A 26,312-nucleotide genomic window follows, 5' to 3' on the forward strand; every position below is an offset into this window, starting at 1 on the left:
GTTGCTTTGTTCATCTGTATGCTAATGCAGTAGTTTTAATACCTATGGCTTCATTATATAAGTTGCTATCTGGTAGACCAGTCCCTTCAATCTAATTCTTCCTCAAAATGGTCTTGGATCCTGTATTTTTTCTACATAAATGTGAAAAGTATTAGAACGCAACCTCAGCAGAAATATACATCCTTTTTGAAAAAATGACCAGCAACTCTAAACTGGAAATACGAAGACAAATCGAATAAATGGGTAACTGCATACATTTAACACTAAACTACAAGGTTATACAAGATTAAAAGTTAAAAAGTAGTTATTTGTTAGACCTGGATGTTATTACATGCTTTTTTTTTGGGGGGGGGGGAAAGGTATTTAAGGCTTTTGCGTTTTTAAAATGTGAAATTTTCCCTAAAGGGAAGTATACTCATTATCTTATTTTTCTCGTCAGGACAAGAACTGAAAAAGAGAAATAGTCTCGACTTTAGAATGAACAGTTCTTGCCGTGTGTTTTCCCACCTATGCAGGGAGGTTCTGCAGCTTTCCGAGAAGCAGACCGGAGCTCCGAGCGGGACAACCACCCGAGCGTGCGTCCTGTTGGGAAGGTCTGAGTCACTGGGCAGACCCGGCCTCCCGGCCTCCCGGCCTCCCCGCAGCTGTCAGCCGGGGCGAGGCCCTCGGTGGGAGGCCGGCCGGCGGGCGGAGCCCCAGGGGTCCAGGTTCCTGAAGTTCCCCAGGCTGCCTCACCGAGTGGCTCCGACACGACTGCCCCGGGGGCTGCCCCGGGGAGGCAGCATCGCGCCCCCAGGCCCCAGCCCGCAGCCTCGGGGCCAGGACCCTCCCCTCGCGCTGTCCCTGCCCTAGGACGGAAACTGACAGCTTATGAAGATAGTGACACACTGCACGACCGACCGTACAGGACACAGGATTCGCAGGCGACTACGCAGTCCAGTCCGTAACCCCTCTCTGACGAGCGTCCAGGGGCTCTCCCGGCCCCGCCCCCAGGGCCAGAGGGCGCGCAGGCCGCGCGACCTTCGCGTGCAGGCGCCACGGCGCAGGCGCGGACGCCGACGCCAGTGCCGCCCCGGGGGGACTCCGCGCGGCGGGGCGTTTCCGCCGGCTTCCGGGCCGCAGGACTCCGAGTCCGGCGCGTGCCCCGCGCCGCCGGAGGGCGACAGGCGCGGAGGGAGAAAGGAAGCCGCAGGGCCCGCCACAGCGCCCGCCCCTGGGCGGCCCCGCCCGCAGGAGGAGGCCGTGGCGCTGCGCTCTGACGCGGCCCGCGGCGCCCTGTCGCGGCAGTGACGTTAGCGTGCGTCAGCGCGGGCCCCGCCTGGGCGGGGGCTGGGGAGCCTCGTTGACGGGGGGCGCCGCCGGCCGGGCTCGCGGGAGGACGCCGGGCCGCCGACAGGCTTCCGCGCCTGCTGCGCCGGGCCGCGGTGAGTGCGGCCCCCTGCGGGCCGGGTCGGGGCCTGTCGGGGCGCGGGCGTGTCTGAGGGAGGGCGGGAGGGAGGCCGGGGCAGCCCGCGGTCCTTCGGCCGGGCGCGGGGGTGGCGGCGGGCGCTCCCGGCTCCGCGTCCGCGGGAATTCCTCGCCCTCGGACCCCCGGCGACGGCGGGAGTGCGGGCCGAGCTGTGGCGGCGTCCGCGCCGGGGAGCAGGGGCCCGGGCCCGGGGAAGGGCCGGGCCGCCTTTTTTTCCGCTTTCGCTCTGCGCGGCGGGCTGGAGGGAGCGGGGCCTCTGCGCGGTCCGGGGTTCTCCTGCGGCCGCGGGCGATGCACTTCCCTCCCGGTCCCTGCGCTGCTTCCTGCCGGCCGCGGTCCGCGGGGTGCGGCTGCTCCTCCCCGCACTGCTCGAGGGGCTCCCCCAGCCGCTGCTCCCGCCCCGCTCCGGGTTCTTCCCCGGCACCGCCCCTCGCACCGCTCCCGGCACCGCTCCGGGGCTCCCGCACATCACTCCTCCCGCACCGGCCCCCACCGGCTCCAGGTGCTCCCTCGATATCACTCACCCGCTCACCCCCGCACCGCTCCTCCCCACTCGGGGTGCTCTCCCCGCACCACACCCCCACCGCGCCAGGGACTCCCCTCAGGCTGTTGACCTTGTCCCGGGGCAGGGGGACCAGGAACAAAGCGCTGACAAATCCCTGTGTCTTGGAGGTGGTTCGCTCTTGAAAAACTGTGGTGCCAAGGGCCGTTTCTGCATTTGTTTTACTTCCAGTTAGACAATCTCGGTGACAAGTTTCTGGACTTGAGGTGTGTTACCTAAACGGTAGAGCATTTTTAGACTGTAGTGAACACTTGGAAGTGTGAGTTCTCTTTACTGTGAAAATACAGTTTTCTAAAACAGCTTTTGTTTTTCTCTTTTCAGATTAACAGAGGGTCCACTTTGAAGAGTCCACATTTTCCCCTCTGATTTCTTTCCTCGGCAGAAATAAACCCCGTTATGGAGAACCAGAAGCTTTCTAAAGGGATATAGCTTGAATTTTATGGAGTGTAATTTTGTGTATGAATTATAAAGTATCAAGGGTTTTCATAAGGAAGGCGCTAGTAGGATTAATTACTGGTCCATTGTGTAGAGACAGGTTTATAATATATTGTTATATGTGTGTGATAACACTAGATAACACCAGAAAGAGTAAGCTGTGTCTTGATAAGTTGATTAATCTTTACAAAATGAATGATGTTATAGAAACATGATTTTTTAAGTGAAAGATAGGTTGTTTGATTTTTAAATGCAGTGTTAAAGTTCCTGTTGTGGAAATTTTATGGTTAAGTAGTTGATGGAGAAAATACCTTCAGTTGACCAAGTGTAGTTGATATGCAGAGTGAGGAAGAAACAAATCGTCATGCTGTAGGAAATGGAAACAAGTACAGACAAAGGTGGAAGAGTTAGCAGTTAGCTTTAAGCAAAATTCATATGACATCATACATGCTAAAACAGGCAAGGTTAGGTCTGGAAAGCTGGTGAGTGTTGATACCCTCACATAAATACTGTGGTGATAACCTATGTGAAATTAGCCTTTAGATATTGTGACCATATGAAGAGTTTAATTCTTGTTTGCTGGAATAAAGCCAAGAGTTTTAAAAATATATTGAGGTGCTTGGAAGAGACCTGTGTATACTTTTTCCCACTCGAAGCATAATTGTGATTGGCTTAATAAACAGGTTTTGGAACTTGTAACTAAAAACATATTAACGGTATAATTTAGGTACCTTATTTAGAATTTTGGGAACATCAACCTTCTGAAGAATCAGGCAGTTTTAACATATTTCCGTAAGTGTGCCAATATCTTCTCAGGTCTTGTTGATGTTGATATTACACCAAATAATGAGCAGTTAGCACTTGTTACATAAGAGTTAATCTGAAATAGTGCTAAGTAGTATCCTGGTAATTTAATATCCTGGATTCCAGGTATTATCTCACCTCAGTGTAAACTCTGGCATAAATCCCATAAAGAAGGTGTAGTGAGTTTTACAGAAGTAGGAGCCTGTCATTTGATTCTTTTATATGATAAAAACTAATTTTTTGTGAAGATAGAAGTTTCATGTGAAGGTTTTTAGCCATCAAAAAGTAACATCACTCATGCACAAAACTACTTCCCAAAGACTTGTCCCAGGTTCATATCAGAGGATTAAGAGGACAATGGAGGATAGCACCATCTTACGAAACCAGACAATTGGCAACAAACAAAAAATAAAATATGACTTTTCGTGTGAACTCTATAGAATGTCTACATACTCCACATTCCCGGCGGGTGTTCCCGTCTCAGAGAGGAGCCTGGCCCGCGCAGGCTTCTATTACACGGGTGTGAATGACAAGGTCAAATGCTTCTGCTGTGGCCTGATGCTGGACAACTGGAAGCCTGGAGACAATCCTATTGAAAAGCATAAACAGCTCTATCCAAGCTGTAGTTTTATTCACAGTCTGGTTTCTCTCACCAGCCGGGATTCCACCTCTAAGAACATTTCTGCAATGAGAAACAGTTTTACACATTCGATATCTCCCACTTTGGAACATGGCTCATTTAGTGGTTCTCATTCCAACCTCGCAGCAAACCCTGTGAGTTCCAGAGCAGGTGAAGACTTCTCCCCACTGAGCACTAACCCCTACAGTTACGCCATGAGCACCGAGGAAGCCAGATTTCTTACATATCACATGTGGCCGCTAACCTTTCTGTCCCCGTCAGACTTGGCAAGGGCAGGCTTTTATTATATAGGACCTGGAGATAAGGTGGCCTGCTTTGCCTGCGGTGGGACCCTGAGTAACTGGGAACCAAAGGATGACGCGATGTCCGAACACCGGAGACATTTCCCCAACTGCCCGTTTTTGGAAAATTCTCTGGAGACCCTGAGATTTAGCATTTCAAATTTGAGCATGCAGACCCATGCGGCCCGGTTGAGAACTTTCGTGTACTGGCCATCTAGTGTCCCCGTGCGGCCTGAGCAGCTCGCAAGTGCTGGATTCTATTACGTGGGTAAGAAACTAAGGTGTAGTGTATGATTTATCAGGTTCGCTTTGTTGAACATATCAGAACATGTATTTCAGTTCAGTCTTGTTTTCTTTAGGTCGCAATGATGATGTCAAATGCTTTTGCTGTGACGGTGGACTGCGGTGTTGGGAGTCTGGAGATGACCCATGGGTGGAGCACGCCAAGTGGTTTCCCAGGTAATTGTTTTGAAAGGTATTTCCACACAAAACTGCTTTCCAAAAGTAGGTGTGCTTGCAGGGTTCATGTTTACATCTCTGTGTAGCAAAGGTGCTTTTATGCCTGTGGGGACTTGGTCTTTTAAAACACCAAATCTGGGGCATCTGGCTGGCTCAGTCGGAGGAGATTGTGACTCTTGCTCTCGGGGTTGTGAGTTTGAACCCCACATTGGGTGTGGAGGTTATTCTTTAAGATAAAAACTGAAAAAAATACACTGAATTTTTATTTTGATAAAAATGTTTTAGTATTCTCTTTTCTTTTGTAAGCTGTGTATTCAGGATATAATTTAATTTATTTATTTTTAAGATTTATTTATTTGAGAGAGAGAGCACTAGATGGGGCGGGGACAAGCAGACTTGATGTGGAGCTGGATCTCAGGACCCCGAGATCGTGACCTGATCACAGTCAGATACTTAACTGACTGAGCCACCCAGGTGCCCCTAATTTAATTTATTGATATTCATTTACAATTATGGCCATATGTTTTATCTGTAGGGTTCCCCTTTTGCCTTAAAGAAATTGTAAGGATTACAAAGGTGTGTAAAATAACATGAAAGAACATACATTGGAGGGCAGCCCGGGTAGCTCGGCGGTTTAGTGCCCCCTTCAGCCCAGGGTGTGATCTTGCAGACCGGGATCGGGTCTCAGGTCAGGCTCCCTGCATTGAGCCTGCTCTTCCCTCTGCCTGTGTCTCTGCCTCTCTCTCTCTCTCGGTCTCTCTCTCTCTCTCTCTCTCTGTCTGTCTCGCATGAATAAATAAATAAATCTTAAAAAGAAAAAAGTACATTGGAAAAAAGGGAAGAGGAGAAAAAGCGACATAAAATGATCTAGGAAAAGGCAAATACAAAAATGCATATAATGAAAGCTGATTAAGTCTGATTATAATTATAAGTTATTTTTTCTGTACAGTTAATCTTGTGATTGTCACTCATCTTTTCTTAGTCACTGTGTCTCTAGCAGTAGGTCCTGTTTTCCACTGTACCCCACAAAGAATTGAGAGGCAGTATTGTTTGTGGAAGTAGAATTAGAAATTCATTTTTGAGAAGCTTTGTGAACTTGGACATGTCGTGTGACCCATTTGAAACTCTGTCCTCCTTTGTATAGTGAGGGGGTTAGACTAGGTAATTTTTTAAATTGTGGTAAAAAATACCTAACAAAATTTACCGTTTTAACCATTTTTAAATTTCTCCTTCTGTATGTACTTCTCTGCATTCACATTGTTCCTCAGTCATCACCACCAGACTTTCCTGTCATCCCAAGCATAGCTTGTACTCCTCACACGGCTCCCCGTCACCCCCACAGCCATGGTTCTTCTGCATTTCACCAGGTGCCTCATAGGAGTGCAGTTGAGCAGGACAATGTCCTGACCTGAGTGCCTTTCATAAGAATGAGGAATCTCTTGAACACCTTCAGGAAATTAAAACATCCTTTTGTCTTTTTTTTTTTTTTTATGATTTAAGATAAAGGAACTTGAAGTAAGAACTATTTTGAGTCAGTACATTGTTAAAAGTTGTGTTTTGGAACGCCTGGGTGGCTCAGCGGTTGAGCATCTGCCTTTGGCTCAGGGCGTGGTCCTGGGGTCCTGGGATTGAGTCCCACCCACATCAGGCTCCCTGCATGGATCCTGCTTTTCCCTCTACCTGTGTCTCTGCCTTTCTCTCTCTCTCTCTCTCTTTCTCTCTGTCTCTCATGAATAAATAAATAAAATCTTTTAAAAAAAAAGTTGGGTTTTAAAATTTTATCTTTAATATTCATAACCTAACACGGTAAAATCTGACGTTCTAATTCTCAAAAGTGAAGTTGTGTTTAAATTATTTAGGAAAAGTGTTTTATTATCAGAATTTTAAATGACCATTATGCTTGGCTTTATGGGATTGTATACATATAATTTGAAACTTAATAACTATTAAAAAGACAAAAATAGCTTTCCAATTCTGGTGTTTGATTTACTTCATTTTGCGCTTTATAAAACAAAACAAAATCTTGGTTTATTCATGTAATTTGTGTTTTGTTTTAGATAGTTAAGGGAAAAAGGCTTAGGGTGCTTTGTGTAAAGACTTCAGAAAACAGCAAATTTCAATTATGGATAACTTTAAATCTCAGTAAATGGAAAACAAAAATGGATCACGGTTATCACTATTTTGTAACAGTTCACTTGTCACATATTTGAGTCCCTGGTGGATGATAGTTCTGCTACTGCAGCTGTAGCAGCGATGAAAACAAAATCTCTTTTTTTTCTTTAAAGATTTTATTTATTTATTCATGAGAGACACAGAAAGAGAGGCAGAGACACAGATGGAGAAGCAGGCTCCATGCAAGGAGCCTGATATGGGACTCAATCCTGAGAATCCAGGATCATGCCCTGAGCCAAAGGCAGATGCTCAATCACTGAGCCACCCAGGCATCCCAAAATCTCTGTCCTTAGTGACCTTGTTAGAAAAGGGGGCAGATCTGTGAGCGGGGGTTCATTATACTTGCTGCTTTAATCATTATGTATGTAAATTAATCAGTCCTGGTAGAAAAATAACTTAAAACTATAGGATAATAGAGAACATTGTGGGAACTATCGGTCTTATCTCCGTGACAGACTTAAGTCTTGAGTGTGCTTAAATGATCTCTGCTAATTCTACCCAGTAACCAGTTGAAGGACATTTGGGTTGTTTCCAGTTTGGAGTAATAAGCAGCAAAGCGTCTGTCAATATTAATAAACATCCATGGGCATGTGTTTTCATTTTGCTTGGGTGAATCTCTCGGCTTGGGATTTGTGGGTTGTATGGGAAGTTTTCCTTAGGGCTGCTGTGTTGTTTAAGTGGCTGCGCTGATTTGGATTCCTCCCAGAGGTGTGTGAGACCTCCAGGTGTTCCACAGTAGTTACTGTAATTGGTATCACCATCCTGGTGGGTGTATCATGATCTTTCTCTGAGGTTTTTTTTTTTTTTTTTTTTTTTTTTTATTTATGATAGTCACAGAGAGAGGGAGAGAAAGAGAGACAGGCAGAGGGAGAAGCAGGCTCCATGCACCGGGAGCCCGATGTGGGATTCGATCCCGGGTCTCCAGGATCGCGCGCTGGGCCAAAGGCAGGTGCCAAACCGCTGTGCCACCCAGGGATCCCTCTCTGAGGTTTTAATTAGCATTTCCTTAATGATGAATGACTGTGAGCTAATTTGCCTTCTGCATATCTTCTGCCCATTTTAAAGTTTTTTTTTAATTACTAAGTTTTGAGAGTTCTTAATGCATTTTGGGTAAAAGTTTTTATTAGGTATGTTTTGCCAACTTTCCATGTGTGGCTTGTCTTTTCATGGTTTTAGCAGTAGCTTTTGAGGATGTCATTTTATCAGTTTTATCTTGTATGGATTATGCTTTTGGTCTCTTAGCTAGGAAATCTTAACTGGCCCAAGGACAAAAAGATTTTCTACTGTCTTCTAGAAGTTGCATCGTGTTAGATTTAACATCTCGGTCTCTGATTTATTCCTAGTGAATTTTTGCATGCAGTGTAACATAGGTGGAGGCTCATTGTTTTTCTGGGTGGGTGCTGGACTGTTTACTGAGAGACACTGATGGGGTAAAATGGAAGTAGCTGTAGGTGAGCTGCTTGGAAGGCTTTTGAGCAGCTCTAGGAGTTTGTGAACCAGTTTTTGGGAAACACCATCATATTGCATATAGATATGTTTCGGGGAGAAGGTTTGTGCTTCACAGTTAATGGAAGAGTGGACCCCTGAGAAAGATTAGCAATTGTTGTGAAAGATCATGTTTTAGGAATATTAATTACAGCTTCTGAAACTATGTGAAACCCCAAAAGTTAATTGCCCAGGACAGCATTTTTCAAGTCTTAGCTTGTGCCCCTTTGAGGGCTAAACCCTTTTATTGTTAAGCGTTTATGTGATAAATAGAAAATAACACAATGTGTCACAATAGAGTAGTGTTTCACAAGGAGTCTTTTTTCCTGCTTGATAGGCTGTGATGTAAAATGTTTATATTGTGGGGTGCAATCAGAGAGTTTGAAAGCCACTTTTCTAGAAGATTAGGTCATATTTTTTGGTATAGAACACTTTTTAAAAGTAACTTTTGTCTTTAAAATTATTTTTAAAAGATTTTTATTTATTCATGAGAGACAGAGAGAGAGAGAGAGGCAGAGACACAGGCAGAGGGAGAAGCTTGCTCCACGCAGGGAGCCTGACATGGGACTCGATCCTGGGACTCCAGGATCACTCCCTGAGCCAAAGGCAGGCGCTAAACCACTGAGCCACCCAGTGATCCCAACTTTTGTCTTTTATAGGTGTGAGTTCTTGATACGCATGAAAGGGCAGGAATTTGTGGATGAGATTCAAGCTCGATACCCTCACCTTCTTGAGCAGGTAAGTTTTTATATTTGGCAATGCTGAATTCTCTTGAATAATAATGACAAAGAATATTATTAAGAGTAATATTTACATTTGTTATTGATTATGGTTAATTGCATTATACCCAATTAATGACACCTTAATTTTTATTTTTGTTACTACTTTACTTGTTCAGGGCTTTTTAAAAATTTTTGGGGGGTGCCTGGGTGGCTTAGTTGAGCATCTGACTCTTGGTTTTAGCTCAGGTTATGATCTCAGAGTTGTGGGATTGAACCAGTGTTCCTGCACTCAGCAGGAAGTCTGTTTATGATTCTCTGTCTCCCTCTGCCCCTCCTCCTGCTCATGCTTGTTCGCTCTCTTTCTAAAATAAATAAATCTTTAAAAAAAAAAAAGATTTGCTTTTAAGTTTCTGAAAAATCAATCTCCCACTGTACAAATTTGTGGTGGGATTGGAGGAGGATCTGTAGTGCCTCCTCTATCTTTTGCAGGAAAAAAAAAAAGCAACTTGTTAAGAATTGGGAACCTGAGAGTGATCTAGCTGAAATATCTTTTAAGTGGAATGAGAAACCATGAATATTTTTTCCTCCTTTCCTGAAACTAAGAAATGCTTGAACTATAATTTGGAAGTAGGTAAAGTTTAAGGGGATTTTTATGATGATTAAAGTAAAACAGAGCAAAATAAGTATATAAATTACCTAGTTTTCCGAAGTGTGTGTACATTACTTAAGGTAAACTTATCTTATTGTTGTTCTGTTTAAGGTTGTTTGAGATTTTTGATTTTACCTCTTAATTTTTCTCCTGTTCCATAGCTTTTGTCAACATCAGATACTCCTGGAGATGAAAATGCTGATCCACCAAGTATGTATGGAAATATTCCAGATATAGAATGGGAATTTTTATAAGAATGTTAAACACAGAAGTATATAAATAGAGCTATGTTTTGAGTCCTGAGGACATAGAAAAAAGTGCTGAGAAGTTAACTAATAAATATTATGTATCTGCTAAGATTCATGACATTTTTAGAGTATTCTAGCAAGTATACTAATCTTTGTTCTTAAAGTTGCTTCCAACTGGGGACACAGAACATATGCAGAAGAGAAATAACCATCACAGATTAGCTCAAAGAATACCACATGAGAAGTGTAAATAATAAGCCCTCCAAGGAAGAAAAGTTTGCTATAAGCTAGTATGTTTGGAAAGGGCCAGTTGATATATGATTTAAGAATTGGTCTAGATACTAGGTATTTATTAGGTGTGTGGTATTTATTTATTTATTTATTTATTTATTTATTTATTAATTATCTTATTTATTCATGAGAGACACAGAGAGGCAGAGACACAGGCAGAGGGAAAAGCATGCTCTATGCAAGGAGCCTGATGTGGGACTTGATCCTGGGACCCCAGGATCATGCCCTGAGTCAAAGGCAGATGCTCAACCAGTGAGCCACCCAGGCGTCCCAAGTGTGTAGTATTTTAGTTGTAAGGACAGGAAATAGATCTGATAAGAGCTTAGTATTGGTCATATCTGGCATTAAGTTCATGTATGTAATTTACATATGTTAGGGTGTCCAAAATAATGAAGATAACCATGTACTATTTCTTAGCACATACCAGGACTCAAGAGAGTTGTTGAGGATTTGGAATCAGTACTTAACCACCTCCTGTATATTGGAACTGGGAAAGATAGCAGGGCTGACTGTTCTTGCTTTAAATTTATAACTATAGCTTCCTTACCACCCTGCTACCCTTTGCAGCTCCCTAATAAAATGACTTTAATATTCTCTCTCTGTAAGTTTCTACACTCTATTCCCTAATTTACCCACAGCTCATAATCTTGTGTCACCAAGGAAATAAACATGATCAAAAGAGAACTACTACCATTTCTTCCCAGCCAAGCCACCAGTCTGAGATGTATCTTTAACACTCTCCTTCATGTTCTTTCTATGAAGGAACTGAGGCCAACTCTTCTTGTCCTTTGTCATCCAAATCTCAAACCTACTGCCGCTGTTAAGAACTTTGCTTTGCTAGTGATCTTCCCCTTCTATCTCATAGCATCAATTTTTCTATCTTCAAGATATATATAAACTTAATGTATCATAACCAGTTCTAAGAAGACTTTTCCTAAGATGACATCTAGCTGACATCATTTTCTAGCTGTAGTCTTGCTTCACTGCCCTTCACAACAAAATGTGTAGAAAGATTTATCTGTGCTTACTCTGCTCTTTTCCATTCTTCTTGAACTTACTCTACTGCAGACTACTCTTGTCAGGGTCACCAAGAACCACCGTCTTTGTAAATCTACCACTTGACCTGTTACCAGCATTTGAAAGAGTGAAGTGCTTCATCCCTTTCTCCCCCAGCTTTGTCGGGATAGGATTCACATACGACACTATCTAAGTTTAAGGTAAAAAGTGGCATGGCTGATACACATACATTGCTAAATGATTACCACAGTAACATTAATGCATCAGTCCCCTCACATAGTTTTTTTTGTGTGGTAAGAGTATTTAAGAGTTATTCTTTTAGTAGCTTCCAAGTATGTAACACAGTATTGTCAACTGTAGGCAGTACACTTTATATTAGATTTTCAGAGCTTACTCATCTGATAAAGTCCATCCATATTATTGCAGATGGCAAGGTTTCCTTCTTTTTTATGGGTAAATAATACTCTACTGCATATATTACCACATTTTCTTTATTCAGACGTGCTGATGAACACTTAGAGGTTGTACTCATGTGTTGGCTGTTGTGAATCATGCTGCAATGAATGTGGGAGTGCAGGTAAATTTTTCAGAAAGTGATTTTGTTTCCATGTGATAAATACACAGAAGTGGGATTGCTAGATCATAGGGAAATTCTATTTTTTTTTCTTTTTTTAAAGATTTTTAAATTTGTTTTAGAGAGTGGGAGAGCGTGCTCACAAGTGGGAGGAATTACAGAAGAGAGAGGGAGAGGCAGAGAATCTCAAGCACACTCCTGCTGAGTGCAGGAGATCTCACGATCTCTGCATCGTGACTCCTGCATGGTGACCTGAGCTGAAACTAAGAGTCAGATGCTCAACTGACTAGGTACCCTGGGAAGTCCTACTTTTAATGTTTTGAGGAATCTCCATACTGTTTTCCACAGTAGCTGTACTAGTTTACATTTCCACCAGCAGTGTAAGAGCATTCACCCTTTCTCCACATCCTCACTGACACTTATTTATCAGGTGGTTGATTTTAGCCATTCTTACAGGTCTGAGGTGATATCTCATTGTTTTGATTTGCATCTCCCTCATGGTGAGTGATATTGAACATGTTTTCATGTGTTTTTTGGCCATCTGGATGTCTTCTTTGGGAAAATGTTATTCATGTTTTCTGCCCATTGCTTAATTGGGTTATTGGTTTTTTGAGAGTTGAGTTTGAGAAGTTCTTTATATATTTTAGATATTAACTCTTTATCAGATAAGTCATTTGCAAATTATGTCCTCTTTAGACTTCTTGCTGTTCTTTCTGCAGCTCCTGTAGGTATAAGGTTAGGTTGTGTATTTGAGATTTTTCTTGCTTCATGAGGAAGGCCTGTATTGCTATATACTGCCCTCTTAGGACTGCCTTTGCTGCATACCAAAGGTTTTAGACCACTATGTATTCATTTTCATTTGTTTCTGTGTAGTCTTTTATTTCTTCTTTGATTTCCTGATTGACCCGTTCTTTCCTTAGTAGCATGTTGTTTAACGTTACTGTACTTGTAGTCTTTCAAAATTTTTTCTTATGGTTGACTTCAAGTTTCTTTGTGTTGTGGTCTGATAATATGCAGGGTATGATCTCAGTCTTTTTATACTTGTTGAGGGCTGGTTTGTGACCATCCCTCAATATATGATCTATTCTGGAGAATGTCCCATGTGCACTTGAGAAGAAAGTGTATTCTGCTTTAAGATGAAATGCTGTCTTGGGACACCTGGGTGGCTCAGTGGTTGAAAGTTTGCCTTCGGTTTAGGGCGTGATCCTGGAGTCCTGGGATCAAATCCCACATCCAGCTCCCTGCATGGAGCCTGCTTCTCCCTCTGCCTGTGTCTCTCTGCCTCTTCTCTCTCTGTGTCTCTCATGAATAAATAAATAAAATCTTTAAAAAAAAAAAATGCTTGCAATGTGTGTAAGTCCATCTGGTCTCGTGTGTCGTTCAAAGCCTTTGTTTCCTCATTGATTTTCTGCTTAGATGACCTGCCCATTGCTGTGAGTGGGGATTAAAGCTGTTACTCTTAAAAAAAAAAAAAAAAAAAAAAAAAAAAGCTCTTCCTCTTACTGTATTGTTATCAGTGAGTTTTTTTTGTTGGTTATGACTTGTTTTATGTATTCTGGTGCTCCTAAGTTGGGGGCATAAATATTTATAATTGTGAGATCTTGTTGGATAGAACCATTAATAATGATGTAGTGACTTTATCTCTTGTTACAGTCTTTGGTTTAAAATCTGGTTTGTCTGATGTAAGTATGGCAACTCTGGCTTTCTTTTGATATCCATTTGTGTGATAGTTGGTTCTCCATCCCTTTACTTTCAATCTGTGGGTGTCTTTATGTCTAAAAGATGTCCTTGGTAAGCTGCATATAGATGGATCTTGATTTTTTTTTTTAAATCCATTTTGACACCCTGTATCTTTTGACTGGGAGTGTCCATTTATATTCAGAGTAATTATTGATGGATGTGTGTTTATTGCCATTGTATTACTTGTTTTGTCTTTATTCCTGGAGATTTTCTCTGATCCTTTCTTGTCTTTGTTACTTGGTCTCTCCTTTCCACTCACAGAGTGCTCTATAGTATTTCTTGCAGGGCCTGTGTAGTGGTCATGAACTTCTTTCGTTTTGTTTGTCTGGGAAACTCTCCTACCCTGAATGACACCCTTGCTGGGTGGAGTATGCTTGGCTGCAGATTTTGCCCATATGCATGTTGAATATCTCCTACCACTCCCTTCTGGCCCGCCAGGTGTCTGTGGGGAGATCTGTGGCTTGCCATGTGGATCTTCCCTTCTAGGTTAGGGACTTCTTTTGTCCTACTGCTTTGAAGGTTTTTTTCTTTGTCACTATAGTTTGCAAATTTAATTACAATATGTCTTGGTGTTGGCCTGCTTCTGTTGATTTTGGAGTTCTCTGCCTCCTGAATCTGGATGCCTGTTTCCTTCCCCAGATTAGGGAAATTTCCAGCTGTTATTTCCTTAGATAAACTTTCTGCTCCCTTTCCTCTTTTTTCTGGGACTCCTATCATACTAATGCTGTGATGTTTGATGGAGTCACTTGAGTTTCCTAAGCATATTCTCGTGTTCCATGATTATTCTCCTTTATTCAGTGTCATTATTTTCTATTGCTTTGTCTTCTAATTTTTTTTTTTTTTAATTTTATGATAGTCACAGAGAGAGAGAGAGAGAGAGGCAGAGACACAGGCAGAGGGAGAAGCAGGCTCCATGCACTGGGAGCCCGACGTGGGACTCAATCCAGAGTCTCCAGGATCGCGCCCTGGGCCAAAGGCAGGCGCCAAACCGCTGCGCCACCCAGGGATCCCTGCTTTGTCTTCTAGATCACTAATTCATTCCTCTGCTTCTTCCAGCCTGTTGTGCATTGCATTGAGCCTGTTTCCATTATCAGTTATTGCACTCTTCATGTCTGACTCATGCTGTTGTATTACTTTATCTCTGCAGTAAGGGCCTCCCTGAAGTCTTCCATTCCTTTCTCAAGTCCAGTGAAGATCCTTATAATCATTGCTTTAAATTCTCCATCAGGCATGTTTGCTTAGATCTCTGGCTGTGGCCTTACTTGTTCTTTGATTTGAGAGAAATTTCTCTGTCTTGGCATTTTTGTCTGTCTCTGCCTTCTCTGTGTTAGAAAAGCCTGTTCTATTGCCCATTCCCAAGAGTAATGGTCTAATGAAGAAGAGGTCCTGTGGTGCCCAGGGCCTAGCATTCAGGGAGTGAGACGTCTCGGGTATGTGCTCCATGCACTCTGCTGCTGTGTTCTGGCTGCTTAATCCTTCAGGCTGGTCATTTGCAGGGCTCTGCTTGCCCGCTGTGGGCAGCGTTTGATCCCTGGCCTGAATGTGGCGACTTGTAACGAGGTGTGCCCTGCTCTGCTTGTAAAATGAGACCTGACCCTAACTCCACCGGAACTGAGAGCCTGCAGAACTCCCCTGTCGAGAGGTGTTTTGTGGGCAAGGGTTTCTGTTTGTCATTGGGGTAAAGGACCTGCTGCTCTGGGACTGGGGCAAGCCTGACTGAGAAAGGCCTTACCGGCAGAGTGCAGGGGTGTGGGACCTGGTGAGAGCAGGTTAGGCAGCCAGTGTGGGTGCTGCGCTGTTTACCACAGGTGGCTCCTTGATGATGCTGAGGGGCGGGGAGAGGGAAATGGGGCCAGCCGGCTCCTTTGTACCTGGAGAGGCATCCTGTGAGAACTGCCTCTCCAAGAAGAGCAATAATTTCCCCCATCTGCTCCAGGCATTTTTCAGGGTTTTCAGATCACTGTTTGTGTGCTGCCTGCCTCCTCTCCAGTGGTAGGGCAGTGCCCCCCAGGCTGTACCCCATCCAAGCCTGCTGACCTTTAAAACTCCTGGTGTTAATCCCAGCTGGTTGCAAGAACTCCAGAAATTCAGCCGCTCTTATTTTCCCAGAAGGTGACTTTGGGGAAGCATTCTCCTTGTGGGTTCCCGTGCTCCTCTCTCTCCCCCTTCTTTGCAACCAGGGCTCCCTATCCCCCTCCCCACAGCCCGTTTCTCCCCCAACCCACATCTTCACACTTCCTACCTTCTTCAGTGTAGTTACTTCTCTCCCTTTAGTGGTGGAGTTTGTTCTGTCAGTCTTCAGGTTGATTTCTGGGGTATTTAGGCTGATGTGATGGCTATTTAGTTAAGTTTGAGGGAAAAGATGAGTCTGATGGGTCCCTTGGTTAGCAGGACGGGCCGTGGAGTGTGGCTAAGAGCATCTGGAACTGAGGGCCATTGGAGGTTCTCCAGCCCAGATTGAGGTCTGCACAGCTGGCTGTGGAGGCACAGGTGGACGTGTCCTCTGCTAGGTTTCTTGATGGGCAGGACTGCTTCCTGATTGAGTTTGGAGAGGCTGGAGCTGTAGGTGTGGACATGAGTGTCCCTCCCTGGGTCTCTTTGCTGGTTGTGTTGCGGCTGAGGGACCCAGGGCTAAGAGGGCCCTTTGAGGAGCTCCAGGTGTGCCCTGGGGAGTGTTACTTCCTGGATCCCTGTGCTAGCGGTTCTGTTTGCAGATTGCAGTGGAGATAGGTTGGTCCTTTCAAGATTCTACATTCTGACTAGATTTGGGGGATTTACCTCAAGTGGTTCCTGGACTGTGGCTGGATCCAGCTCACAGGTATGTCTGTGTGCCAGAGCACAGGTAGGCGTGGGTCTCCCTCATTCTTTTGTGTAGGGTGCTGGTGACAGGATCAAGCCAAAAGGGCTTGTGGCCAAGTCCTGAGGATATGGGGCTGTTCATGGGTCTGTGGCCAGGCCCAGGGTTGGTGAGTCAGCCCTTTGAGTGCAGGCCTGTCTCGTTGAAACAGTTCTCCTTGGTATTGGGTTCCATTGGGGTTTCATAATCTTCTACCTATATCTCAAAGCTTTCACAAAAGCACTGTTGTTTGTAGGTGGATTCTAAATTGCTGTTGCGTTAGAATGCAGCGGGAGACGTCTCATTTGGTAGTCTTGCCAACATTATTCTCCTGCATCCATTTTAAGACCCCTTCTTTGCTTGGCTTCCCGGACACAATATTCTTGGTTTTTCTCTATTTCTCTGGTTAATCATGAATAATCTCCTTTGGTGGCTCCTTTGTCAAACCATAAATGATGGAGTACTTCTCAACACTTAGCCCAGATTTATTTCTTCATTTCCTAAGCTCCAGGCTGGCATGTCCAACTTTGTGTTTAAATCTTTACTTGACTATAACGGGTGTTTCAGAGTTAATATGAACAAAGCAGACCTCTTCTTCTGTCTTTGCTCCCTCAGACGTGTTTCTTGTCTGGTCTGCCCATTTCAGTTTGTGGTACCCACCTACTGAGGTCAGAAAGTTGACTCAAGTTGGGTGTCACCCGAGTTCCTCTTTGTGTGTTCCATCTGTTGGCTGTCCTTTCATCCCTGCCTTCCTCACATGCCTGAATCTGCGTGCCTCTCTCCATGTCCATCTGGCACTATCAGCCTAGTGCAAACTGCCATCACTGTCGTGCTTTCCTGGCGGGTCTCCTCATTCCATCTTAGCTCATTAAAGTTTATCACAGAGCTGCCAGAATCATCATCTGAGAAAACAAATCCGGTCTTAACATCCTTCACTTAAGATGTATAGAAAACATTCTAGTACATGTAGAGTAAAAGATAAGCTGGCGAGGCTTTACTATGAGATCTGGGGATCATCCTCATCTCTGAGTGCCTTTCACCATTGTGTCTCTAGTTCTTGAATGTGTCAGGATTTCTTTGAGATACTCCCATAACTCCTCTTTATTCATTCACATGCTTGTTCTGATGTTGCCACTTCAGACTGGCTTTCTGTGTGTGTGTGTGTGTGTGTGTGTGTGTGTGTGTGAGTGTGTGTGAGAGACCACCTGCAGGCGGCTTTGGAGAAACATGATTATTAGAACACTTTGCCAGCAGGTGGCTGTCATGCATCATGTAGAATGATGTTTTCTTGTCATTTCCACCAAAGTGTCAAGTTGGTCAGTGCTGACTCTGTTTCTAGGAAGTGCTTCCCTGCTCCACCATGTCAGTTGTTTTCTTCCCTCCTGGGTTATTTTAATCACTTTTCACAGCTTGATTTTCTTTATATCATGGTCTGAAATCAAATGACTTCTTCAGTCATATTTTTATGTCGTTAGACATATTTTGCATGAACTAGTCTTAACTCTCCTTACATCTATGTTACTCTCGGATTCATCTGTCCACCTCTCTAGATCTCATGTATCCTGGCAAGTCCAGACTCTGACGCCACCTTTAATAAAGTCTTTGTTGGTTTCCCTGCTTTCTTGTAGCATTCCTACAGTTGTGTAGCATATTGGTTCCTGAAAATGACCATATGTTGGAATCATTTCAGAAATTTAAAAAAAAACATGGATTCCTAAGCCCTGTGCTTTGAGTCGCTCATTAAGTAGGTTCCAGGGTGTAGTGTGGGAAGTGGAATTTTAAAAAAGGATAGCATATTTTTACATTCTTATTTGATCCTCTTGCATTCATACTTTTGTTGGAATTATAGGTAATTGGTGCATAAAGCTTATGTGCCATACCAGGATATGAGCAGCAGGAGAGGAAAGATTGTGCCATAGTCATCATTTTTCTCTGTAGTTTTACATTTGTGGGATTTAACATTGGTACATGTCTTTTCAAATAGTTGTCCATTTTGGACCTGGAGAAAACCATTCAGAAGACACAGTCATGATGAACACCCCGGTGGTGAAGGCCGCCTTGGAGATGGGCTTCAGTAGGATCCTGGTGAGGCAGACCGTGCAGAGTAAGATCCTGAGCACTGGGGAGAACTACAGAACAGTTAATGAGATTGTGTTAGCACTTCTTAATGCTGAAGATGAGACCCGGGAGGAAGAGAAGGAAAGACAAACTGAAGAAATGGCATCAGGTACTTGGGAATGTTAATTACCCGCCCTATTTCCGTGAGGGTCACGGGACTGGATGACCCGTTGCAGGAGCACCAGCATCTGTCCACTAACTCCTGGCAGCAGTGCCAGGAGCCTCCGACACACATCCCCTTCTGCACTGTGGGCAGTGCTCAGACTGGACTGTAGCTTTCTAGAATATGTTTATTTTCCAACAAGATCTGTGATTTATGCCAGTCCGGATTTTAGCCTAACTTCTTGAAGTATATTGCTTTTCTTCTCCTATGTAACAAATTTAAATTGTTATATATGAGAAGAAAGGAAGACTTTAAAGTTGAATGGAGGTCTTCTTTCAGTGTTTTAAAAAATTTCCTTGAAATCTTATCCTTACCATGGTGTTTGACTCCCTGATCCTTGCTAAGTGGTCCTTATACAAAAATGGAACTGGTGGTGAAGTCCTAGGGCTTGAAAAGCCCCTGCCCAGCCCAGAGACAGTGGGGAGCCAATCAGGGAGCTGATTGTGGTGTTCATGCAGGTCGTGCTAAGCTTTAGACTTCCTAAATAAGTCTCTTGAGAAATCATTCCTTCAGCAAATACAAATGGAGCGTGAACACCTGTCAGATACTGTGCTGTAGTGGTAACTATGGTGCTTACCTGTGGGGATTGTGGATGAGGTGTGGAGTCTAGTACACAAAAGAACCAGCAGAGGTGAGGGGTGCGTAGACAGTGTGGATTGGGAGTTCAGGCTGGAAGACATTTTGTGTTGAACCTGGTAAGTAATGATAGAAATGGTTTAAGAGAACCTCATTGTGTGGTCGTGTAGAAAAATGCAAAGTCTGATTTTGATATTGAAACAGATTCGTGTTTTAATCCTGGCTTTGTCAGAAGAAAACAGGTTCTATGAAGGTTGCGGTTCTATGAAGTGGAGATCATAGTACAAATTGCACAAGGTTACTGTGAGAATTAAATAAGTTGCAAACAAAACATTTTAGCATAGTGCAAGACCTGAAAACATTTTTTTGTTAAGTAGATTGATGTAGGAAGTGACAGGGCTGAGGGCACAGGGCCAGGAAGCAGCCTGGCTGGCATGGGATCCTAGGCCTGTCCTGGCGGGATGAGTACCACTACTGTCCTCCCCTCCTCTTGAAGTGGTGAAGCCCAGGGTGAAAAGGACACTCATCCAGGGCACTGGTTCTGCAACGGATTCTTTCTCTGACTTTGGGGAGGTCACTCATCTTCTGAGTTTCTTTTCCTCCATATTTGAGAATGAGAAGTAGTCTTACCTGCTTGTTTAATTGACAGGATCTTTTGTATCAAATAAGGGAGTTTATACGAAAGCCCTTATAAAACTAAAGTGGTATGATGCAAATAGAAGTCAGTATTATTAATTTCATAGGGGAGAAAGTACAGAGGTGGCAGGTTTTTACTGGTATTTATTTATCTGTTTGTTTGTTTGTTTATTTATTTATTTATTTATTTATTTTACTGGTCTTTAAAATTCTCTGCTTTCTTTCTATGGAATAGCAGGGTTCTAAGACATGTAAATATCTCCACTTTTAGAAGTGACAACAACAGAGACCCTGTGTGTTGTGTGTACTATATGATATGCTTTAGCTGAATCTTCCAGAAGTTTTCTAAATGATAGACATTAAATTTAAGTGCAAACAAGTAATTTTGTGCTTTTTCAAGCACCTATTTATTTAGCGTCTAAATTGTTGGTAGGTTTGGTTGTTAGTGACTATGTGAGTATCGTTGGAGCACTTTAAGATCTAATGGATTTTTTTTTCTTCTTTCTTTTAAATGAAGATGATTTGTCATTAATTCGGAGGAATAGAATGGCTCTTTTTCAACAGTTGACTTGTGTGCTTCCTATCCTGGATAATCTTTTAAAGGCCAATGTAATTAATAAACAGGAACATGATATCATTAAACAAAAAACACAGATACCTTTGCAAGCGAGAGAACTGATTGATACTGTCTTAGTTAAAGGAAACTCTGCTGCCAACATCTTCAAAAGTTGTTTAAAAGAAATCGACTCTACATTATATAAGAACTTATTTGGTGAGTTTTTGGTAAAATTATTTCAGAAATCTTTGAGATTATGTTCATGTTGATGTTTGACAAACAAGGTAACTCTGGTTAGCAAACTATAGTCCGTCCGTACATTTAACTAGTCCTAAAAAAGGGATGTCATCTTATTGCCCAGTTAGTATGACCGTGTAATTCCTGATCTGTAGGTAGCATCTGTGGTGTTCAGCAGATAGCAGGTGAAAAGAAAATGAATAGAAGGTGAAGCAGTCTTATATTTGATAGAATATGGTAGAAAATACTTTTTGTGTATTTTTCTTTCCTCAGTGGACAAGAACATGAAGTATATTCCAACAGAAGATGTTTCAGGTAAAACAAAACTAAGATTTAAGAACAACAGGAAATATTACCCTTTTTTTTTTTAATGGGAGTTAAAATAGAAACTGAATTTCACTGAAGTTTGTTCTCCCTATAGGTCTGTCGCTGGAGGAGCAGTTGAGGAGGTTGCAAGAAGAGAGAACGTGTAAAGTGTGCATGGACAAAGAAGTGTCCATCGTGTTCATTCCTTGTGGTCACCTGGTGGTGTGCCAGGAATGCGCCCCTTCTCTAAGAAAGTGTCCTATCTGCAGGGGTATAATTAAGGGTACTGTTCGTACCTTTCTCTCATAAAAGTCAGCTATATGTTAGCTTCTCTATAAAAGTCTTTAGGATATTGTTGAACCTTTGAAGCCATCTGAAGTATAAAAAGTTATTGGTTCTTTAATTGTGACAATTGTGTTGTATTCTGCTTTGCTATGAGTGATCTTGTTTCTAAACCATAGTATCCTATGTCCTATTTAACCCTTGTTTCTATGAAAGAGAAGACTGACTTGGGTTTGTCAAGCTGTGTTAGTGTGCGAGTGCCAATACAGGAGGAGCCCCAGCTCCCTGCAGTGTCACGTCCCAAGTGCCTGGGCTTGGTGTTGTTTCTGGAAGCTTGGAGTATGACTTGAGAGTGCAGTTGACAAAAGCTGGACACCAGGAACTCTGGGTCACAGTGCCAAATTCTCTGGGATATTTCCACTTGTGTTTTAAAGTAAAGCGTTTTTTCTTACTGGTAAATAAGCTTTTCTCTAATTTGTGAGAAACATCTCAATAAAGTTCTTTGAAGAGACTGTACCATCAAACTTTTTTTTCCTGACTCAAAGTATTTTCTCCATGCCTTAAATGAGTTCATGGTCTTAAGTGCAGTATCTGTCCATTATAAGCCCTCAGATGTTAGCTGCTAAATAAAAAATGGAATTCATGAAACAAATTACTGAGAAGTGTTCTTGAATAATGTGATTTATGAAATTGTTTTAGATGACGCGATACCTGTCTAGTTGCTTTGTGCGTTGTAATTAAAATCCATTTTAAAAATTAGGTAAATCTGCATTGGGATTTAAAAAAAAAGAGTGCAGTGGTTTTTATGCATTGATGTTGGTGGGAAGAGAAGGTGGGATACAGCTAACTGGTCAGTGTCTCCTTGGGCCCGAGCATCCCTGCTTTTACCAGATCTGGGTCCATGGCAGACTTCTGAGGCCCAGTAGAAAGAGCAAATAGTACAATCTCCATGTGTCTTCATATCCTGAAACTCCTTTAGGTCCCATTATATAGAGAAGACATCGGGAAGAGTGGAGATTTCTGCATTGTCCAGGCTGTTTCCAGCACGACCTTGTGTTGGTGGGAGCTATCTCCCTGCCGTTAGAGATGGAATTCAGAGAGGGTGTTAAATCATCTTAGGAACTGTTTTCTTTTTGATTGATAGCTACTATATATTGAGGATCCACTGTGGTTATAGGCTACACTGTGCCCCCAGATCTGTGTGTTGAGGTCTTGATCTCCTGAGTACCTCAGCGTGTGACTGTATTTCTAGATAGGGCCTTTGAAGAGGCAATTAAAGCAAAAGGAGGTTCTCTAAGTCCAAATGTAAGAGGACTGGTGTCTAAGGAGAGATGAGCTCATAGACACACCCAGAGGGAGGACCTGTGAAGATGCCAGAGGGAGATGGGCATCAGGCTTCAGTGAGAAGCCTCAGAAGAAACCGTTTGCCCCAGCATCTTCATCTCAGCACTTAACTTCCAGCCACCAGAAATAGAAAATAAATTGCTGCTTAAGTCAGCCTGTGCTTTGTTATGGCAGCCCTAACAGCCCCCAGGTGCTAGCTGCTTGAAGCACATTACCCCGATCCTTTCAACGATGACGAAGTAACATCAGAACTTGGGTCTACCCAACTCCTTAGCTGGTTGGACACGCTGTTCCAGTAAGCTGTATTAATATTTCTAAAAATCGCATGGGCTGTCATCCAGCTTAAGAACAATAATTATCTTAATTTTGCTTATTTGAAAGTTAACCTTATTAGGCTTTGTTCAGCCTAGTCAGTTTTCATAATGTGTAAGAATTTCTGTGTTTTTTACATTCTGTGAAAATATTGCATGGAATCTTAAGTACGGCAATGTAATTAACATTTTTATCCCCTTGCCGAGTCCTGTCTGCCTAGATCAGAGATTAGGGTTTCAGTCTCTTGTTCTTTTTGCTCTAATAATGAGAATCTGTTGCAAGAGGTATTTGTGGTGTTGAACCAATGGGCGAATGTCAGATGCACTGTTAGGTGTATTTATTGTGTTGTTTAATCCTTAAGACCCTAGGATTGGTGTTACTCGTGTTTTGTAAATGTGCAGATTTAGGCTGAGTGACAGGATGTAGGTTGCTGGAGATCTAGGTGTGGCGGTCTAGGAGTAATATGGTTGGACCTCAGACAACATGGGGTTGAACAGTGTGGGGTCACTATACTTGGATTTTTAAACTAAATATATGAGGAAATTTGAGATTTGTGACAATTTGAAAAAACAAACTGTGTAGTCTAGAAATACCAAAAAAGAAATTAAGAAAAAGGTGGTATTTTAGTGATACAGGGTATAGTAGTAGATATGTAAAATGATGTGTTAAGTGATATCAGTGAGACTTCTGGTTGGCAGTTGGCTATTAGTAAAGTTATGGGGGAGTTGGGAGTTAGGGGCAGACTTCAGACCCTAGGGAGGGGGTGATTCCCTGGTTAGCTGTTTGGTTCAGATGGAGGGGAGTCCAGAATACTTACCTTTTGAAAATTTTAATCTCTTGCTAAACTACACTTTTGGGGTTTTAATGTATGTTTGAAAATAATATATGGCTCTATTTCTTGATCTTAATATAAATGGGATTGTGAGGCTCTTGCGTCTGCCCTGGCAGTTTCCCATGTTCTCCGTGGAGACCATGTCCGGGGCGGAACAGAGCCTTCCTGTGTCAGCAGCTCAGGCCCTTCCCTTGTCAACCACCATCCCAGAAGTCAAGGACAGCTAGCTGCTGGTAGCCTTGAAGACAGATCTAAAGTTTTTTCTAGAAGTGTAATATTTCAGACAGTACCCCTATTCTCCAAGAAATAAAGCTAATGCATAGTAGCAGCTCTTCAACATTTACAGTCCTAAATATTGAGGACCTCAGAGCATCTGTTCATGTGGGTTGCATCTGCTGATGCTTAACCATGTTAGAGATAACAGCAAATTTTTAAAATATTAATTCAGTTAAAAATGAAATATTCCGTTAAAGCAATGCACAGTGCATGTTTTTTTATTTTTCAATTTTAAAAAAAGATTTTATTTATTCACCAGAGACAGGCAGAGGGAGAAGCAGGCTCCATGTAGGAAGCCCGATGTGGGACTCAATCCCAGGGCCCCCTGGATCACACCCTGAACCAAAGGCAGACACACAACCGCTGAGCCACCCAGGCGTCCCTGCGCAGTGCATGTTAATATAGCACTTCTCATGGAACAAGTCAACGCTTTAGAAGAATGGCATCGATTTACATTTTAGCAAAGCCCTTTGATGTCTGGCTTAATAGAAAACAGCTGGATTCTTAGATCAGCTACTGCAGCTAATCTTTTTTAATATGTTGGCTTTGGTTATAGTACATGAAGAAAATTCAGCCTCTGGAGTATGTATTTAGAAAAGGAAGGAGAATTTTTCAGGTAATTGTGGATATTCTTTTTGGTATTACATGGAAACTTGACAAATGGTAGTTTCTGAAAGGTAGTTGGAATGTGGAATCTAAAATCATGCCAGTGGTCTTAAAATTTTAAGTTTAAACTTTAAAAATTTATACATTTTTAAAGAGCTATTTTAGGTTCTCAGCGAAATGGAAAGTACAGAGTTCCTGGGGTGCCTGGGTGGCTCAGTTAAGCGTCCAACTCTTGATTTTCAGCTCAGCTTATGGTCTCAGGATTGTGAGAGTGTAATACACAGAAGAGTTTCACTGCCCTAAAATTCTGTCCCTCCCCTTCATCCCTTCCTCCCCACTAGCCCCTGGGATCCTTTAACTGTTCAGTGATCTTTTTATTTTCTCTTTCATAGTTGACCCTTTCGATGACATGAGGGTTAGGGGTACCAGTCCGCCAACACAGGCAAAAATCTGTATAATTATTGACTCCCCCAAAACTTTACTAATGGTCCACTATCGACTGGAGCCTTACTCATAAACAGTACATATTTTGTATGTTATGTGTATTATGTGTTAAATTCTTAAGGCCTATGAGGGCAAAGGAAGTGTTATTTAAAAACCATAAGGAAAATACATTTCCACTACTGTACTGATACTGTGCATTTATATAATCATTGAAAACATCCACACTCTAAGTGGTGAACCTTGCACTTCGTGGTTTTTTTTTAAAGATTGATTGATTGATTGATTGATTTATGATAGAGAGAGGCAGAGACACAGGAGGAGGGAAAAGCAGGCTCCATGCTGGGAGCCCGACGTGGGACCCGATCCCAGGACTCCAGGATCGCGCCCTGGGCCAAAGGCAGGTGCCAAACCGCTGAGCCACCCAGAGATCCCTGAACCTTGCACTTTTAATGGATCTTTAACCCATGTGTGGGCACGACCCCTTAAGCATTAGTCATTTGGAAAACACTCGTTTACTGAGTTGTGCAGATGTCTCATGTTAGCACATTTCATGACTCATTGTCAAAAAGTCACAGCTAGGGCAGCCCTGGTGGCCCAGCGGTTTAGCGCCGCCTTCAGCCCAGGGTGTGATCCTGGAGACCTGGGATCGAGTCCCACGTCAGACTCCCTGCACGAAGCCTGCTTCTCCCTCTGCCTGTGTCTTTGCACCTCTCTCTCTGCCTCTCATGAATAAATAAAATCTTAAAAAAGTCACATCTATGAATGTCCCCATTAGTATCATCAGGGCAAGTTTAAGGATTAGGAAGTTCTCAAGCTCACAGAATACAGCTTCTATAGAGTTTTAATTTTTGCTTAGAAATTTGATTTTTACCATCAACTACGAACACTGTTGGTTTTCATCTCACTCGGAGAAAATGCCACTTATAGCTGCCAGTGGTTTTTTTCTTTTTTTCCCAAAGTAAATATGCTTTGTTGGGAAAAAGGCAGCTCGTCAGCAATGCAGTTGGGTCTGTAGCAGAAGTACCTGGATGTGCTTCCCATCTCGTCCCATAGGATGAAAGCGACGGCCACTCGGGGGCCAGGTTTAAGTGACCGCATCTCCAACGTGCTGGAGGCACGCAGGGCAGGGCGGCTGTGGCTGCTGGCCCCGTGAGCCCAGCACGCGGATGCAGGCCGTGCTGTCCACAGTGACTGCGCTCCTGTGTTTGCACACCTGTGAGAGTGGCAGACAACCCGTGTGA

The 26,312-nt window shown here is 43.1% G+C and overlaps 1 protein-coding gene across 2 annotated transcripts; it reads left to right on the plus strand.

Annotated features, from left to right (window-relative positions):
* The first annotated feature begins 1,266 nt into the window (after positions 1 to 1,266).
* Positions 1,267 to 21,909, plus strand: BIRC2 (baculoviral IAP repeat containing 2). 2 transcript variants are annotated; one of them, XM_072821745.1, is made up of 9 exons: positions 1,267 to 1,424; positions 2,352 to 4,458; positions 4,550 to 4,649; positions 8,966 to 9,044; positions 9,839 to 9,887; positions 18,368 to 18,610; positions 20,394 to 20,648; positions 20,943 to 20,984; positions 21,091 to 21,909. In XM_072821745.1, the coding sequence occupies exons 2-9, from the start codon at positions 3,567 to 3,569 to the stop codon at positions 21,282 to 21,284; spliced, it is 1,854 nt and encodes a 617-aa protein (XP_072677846.1). In that variant the 5' UTR covers positions 1,267 to 1,424; positions 2,352 to 3,566; the 3' UTR covers positions 21,285 to 21,909. The 2 variants fall into 2 exon arrangements, with proteins under 2 accessions (XP_072677846.1, XP_072677847.1); XM_072821746.1 differs by lacking the exon at positions 20,394 to 20,648.
* Positions 21,910 to 26,312: the final 4,403 nt, after the last annotated feature.

This window comes from Canis lupus, chromosome 3 (genome assembly GCF_048164855.1).
Source record: "Canis lupus baileyi chromosome 3, mCanLup2.hap1, whole genome shotgun sequence".
Classification (NCBI taxonomy): Eukaryota; Metazoa; Chordata; class Mammalia; order Carnivora; family Canidae; genus Canis; species Canis lupus.

Coding starts and splice junctions, on each gene's coding strand:
- BIRC2 (XM_072821745.1), top strand. CDS start 3,567: ATGCACAAAACTACTTCCCAAAGACTTGTCCCAGGTTCATATCAGAGG. Junction 4,459..4,549: donor TGCTGGATTCTATTACGTGG/GTAAGAAACTAA, acceptor TGTTTTCTTTAG/GTCGCAATGATGATGTCAAA. Junction 18,611..20,393: donor AACTGAAGAAATGGCATCAG/GTACTTGGGAAT, acceptor TTTTAAATGAAG/ATGATTTGTCATTAATTCGG.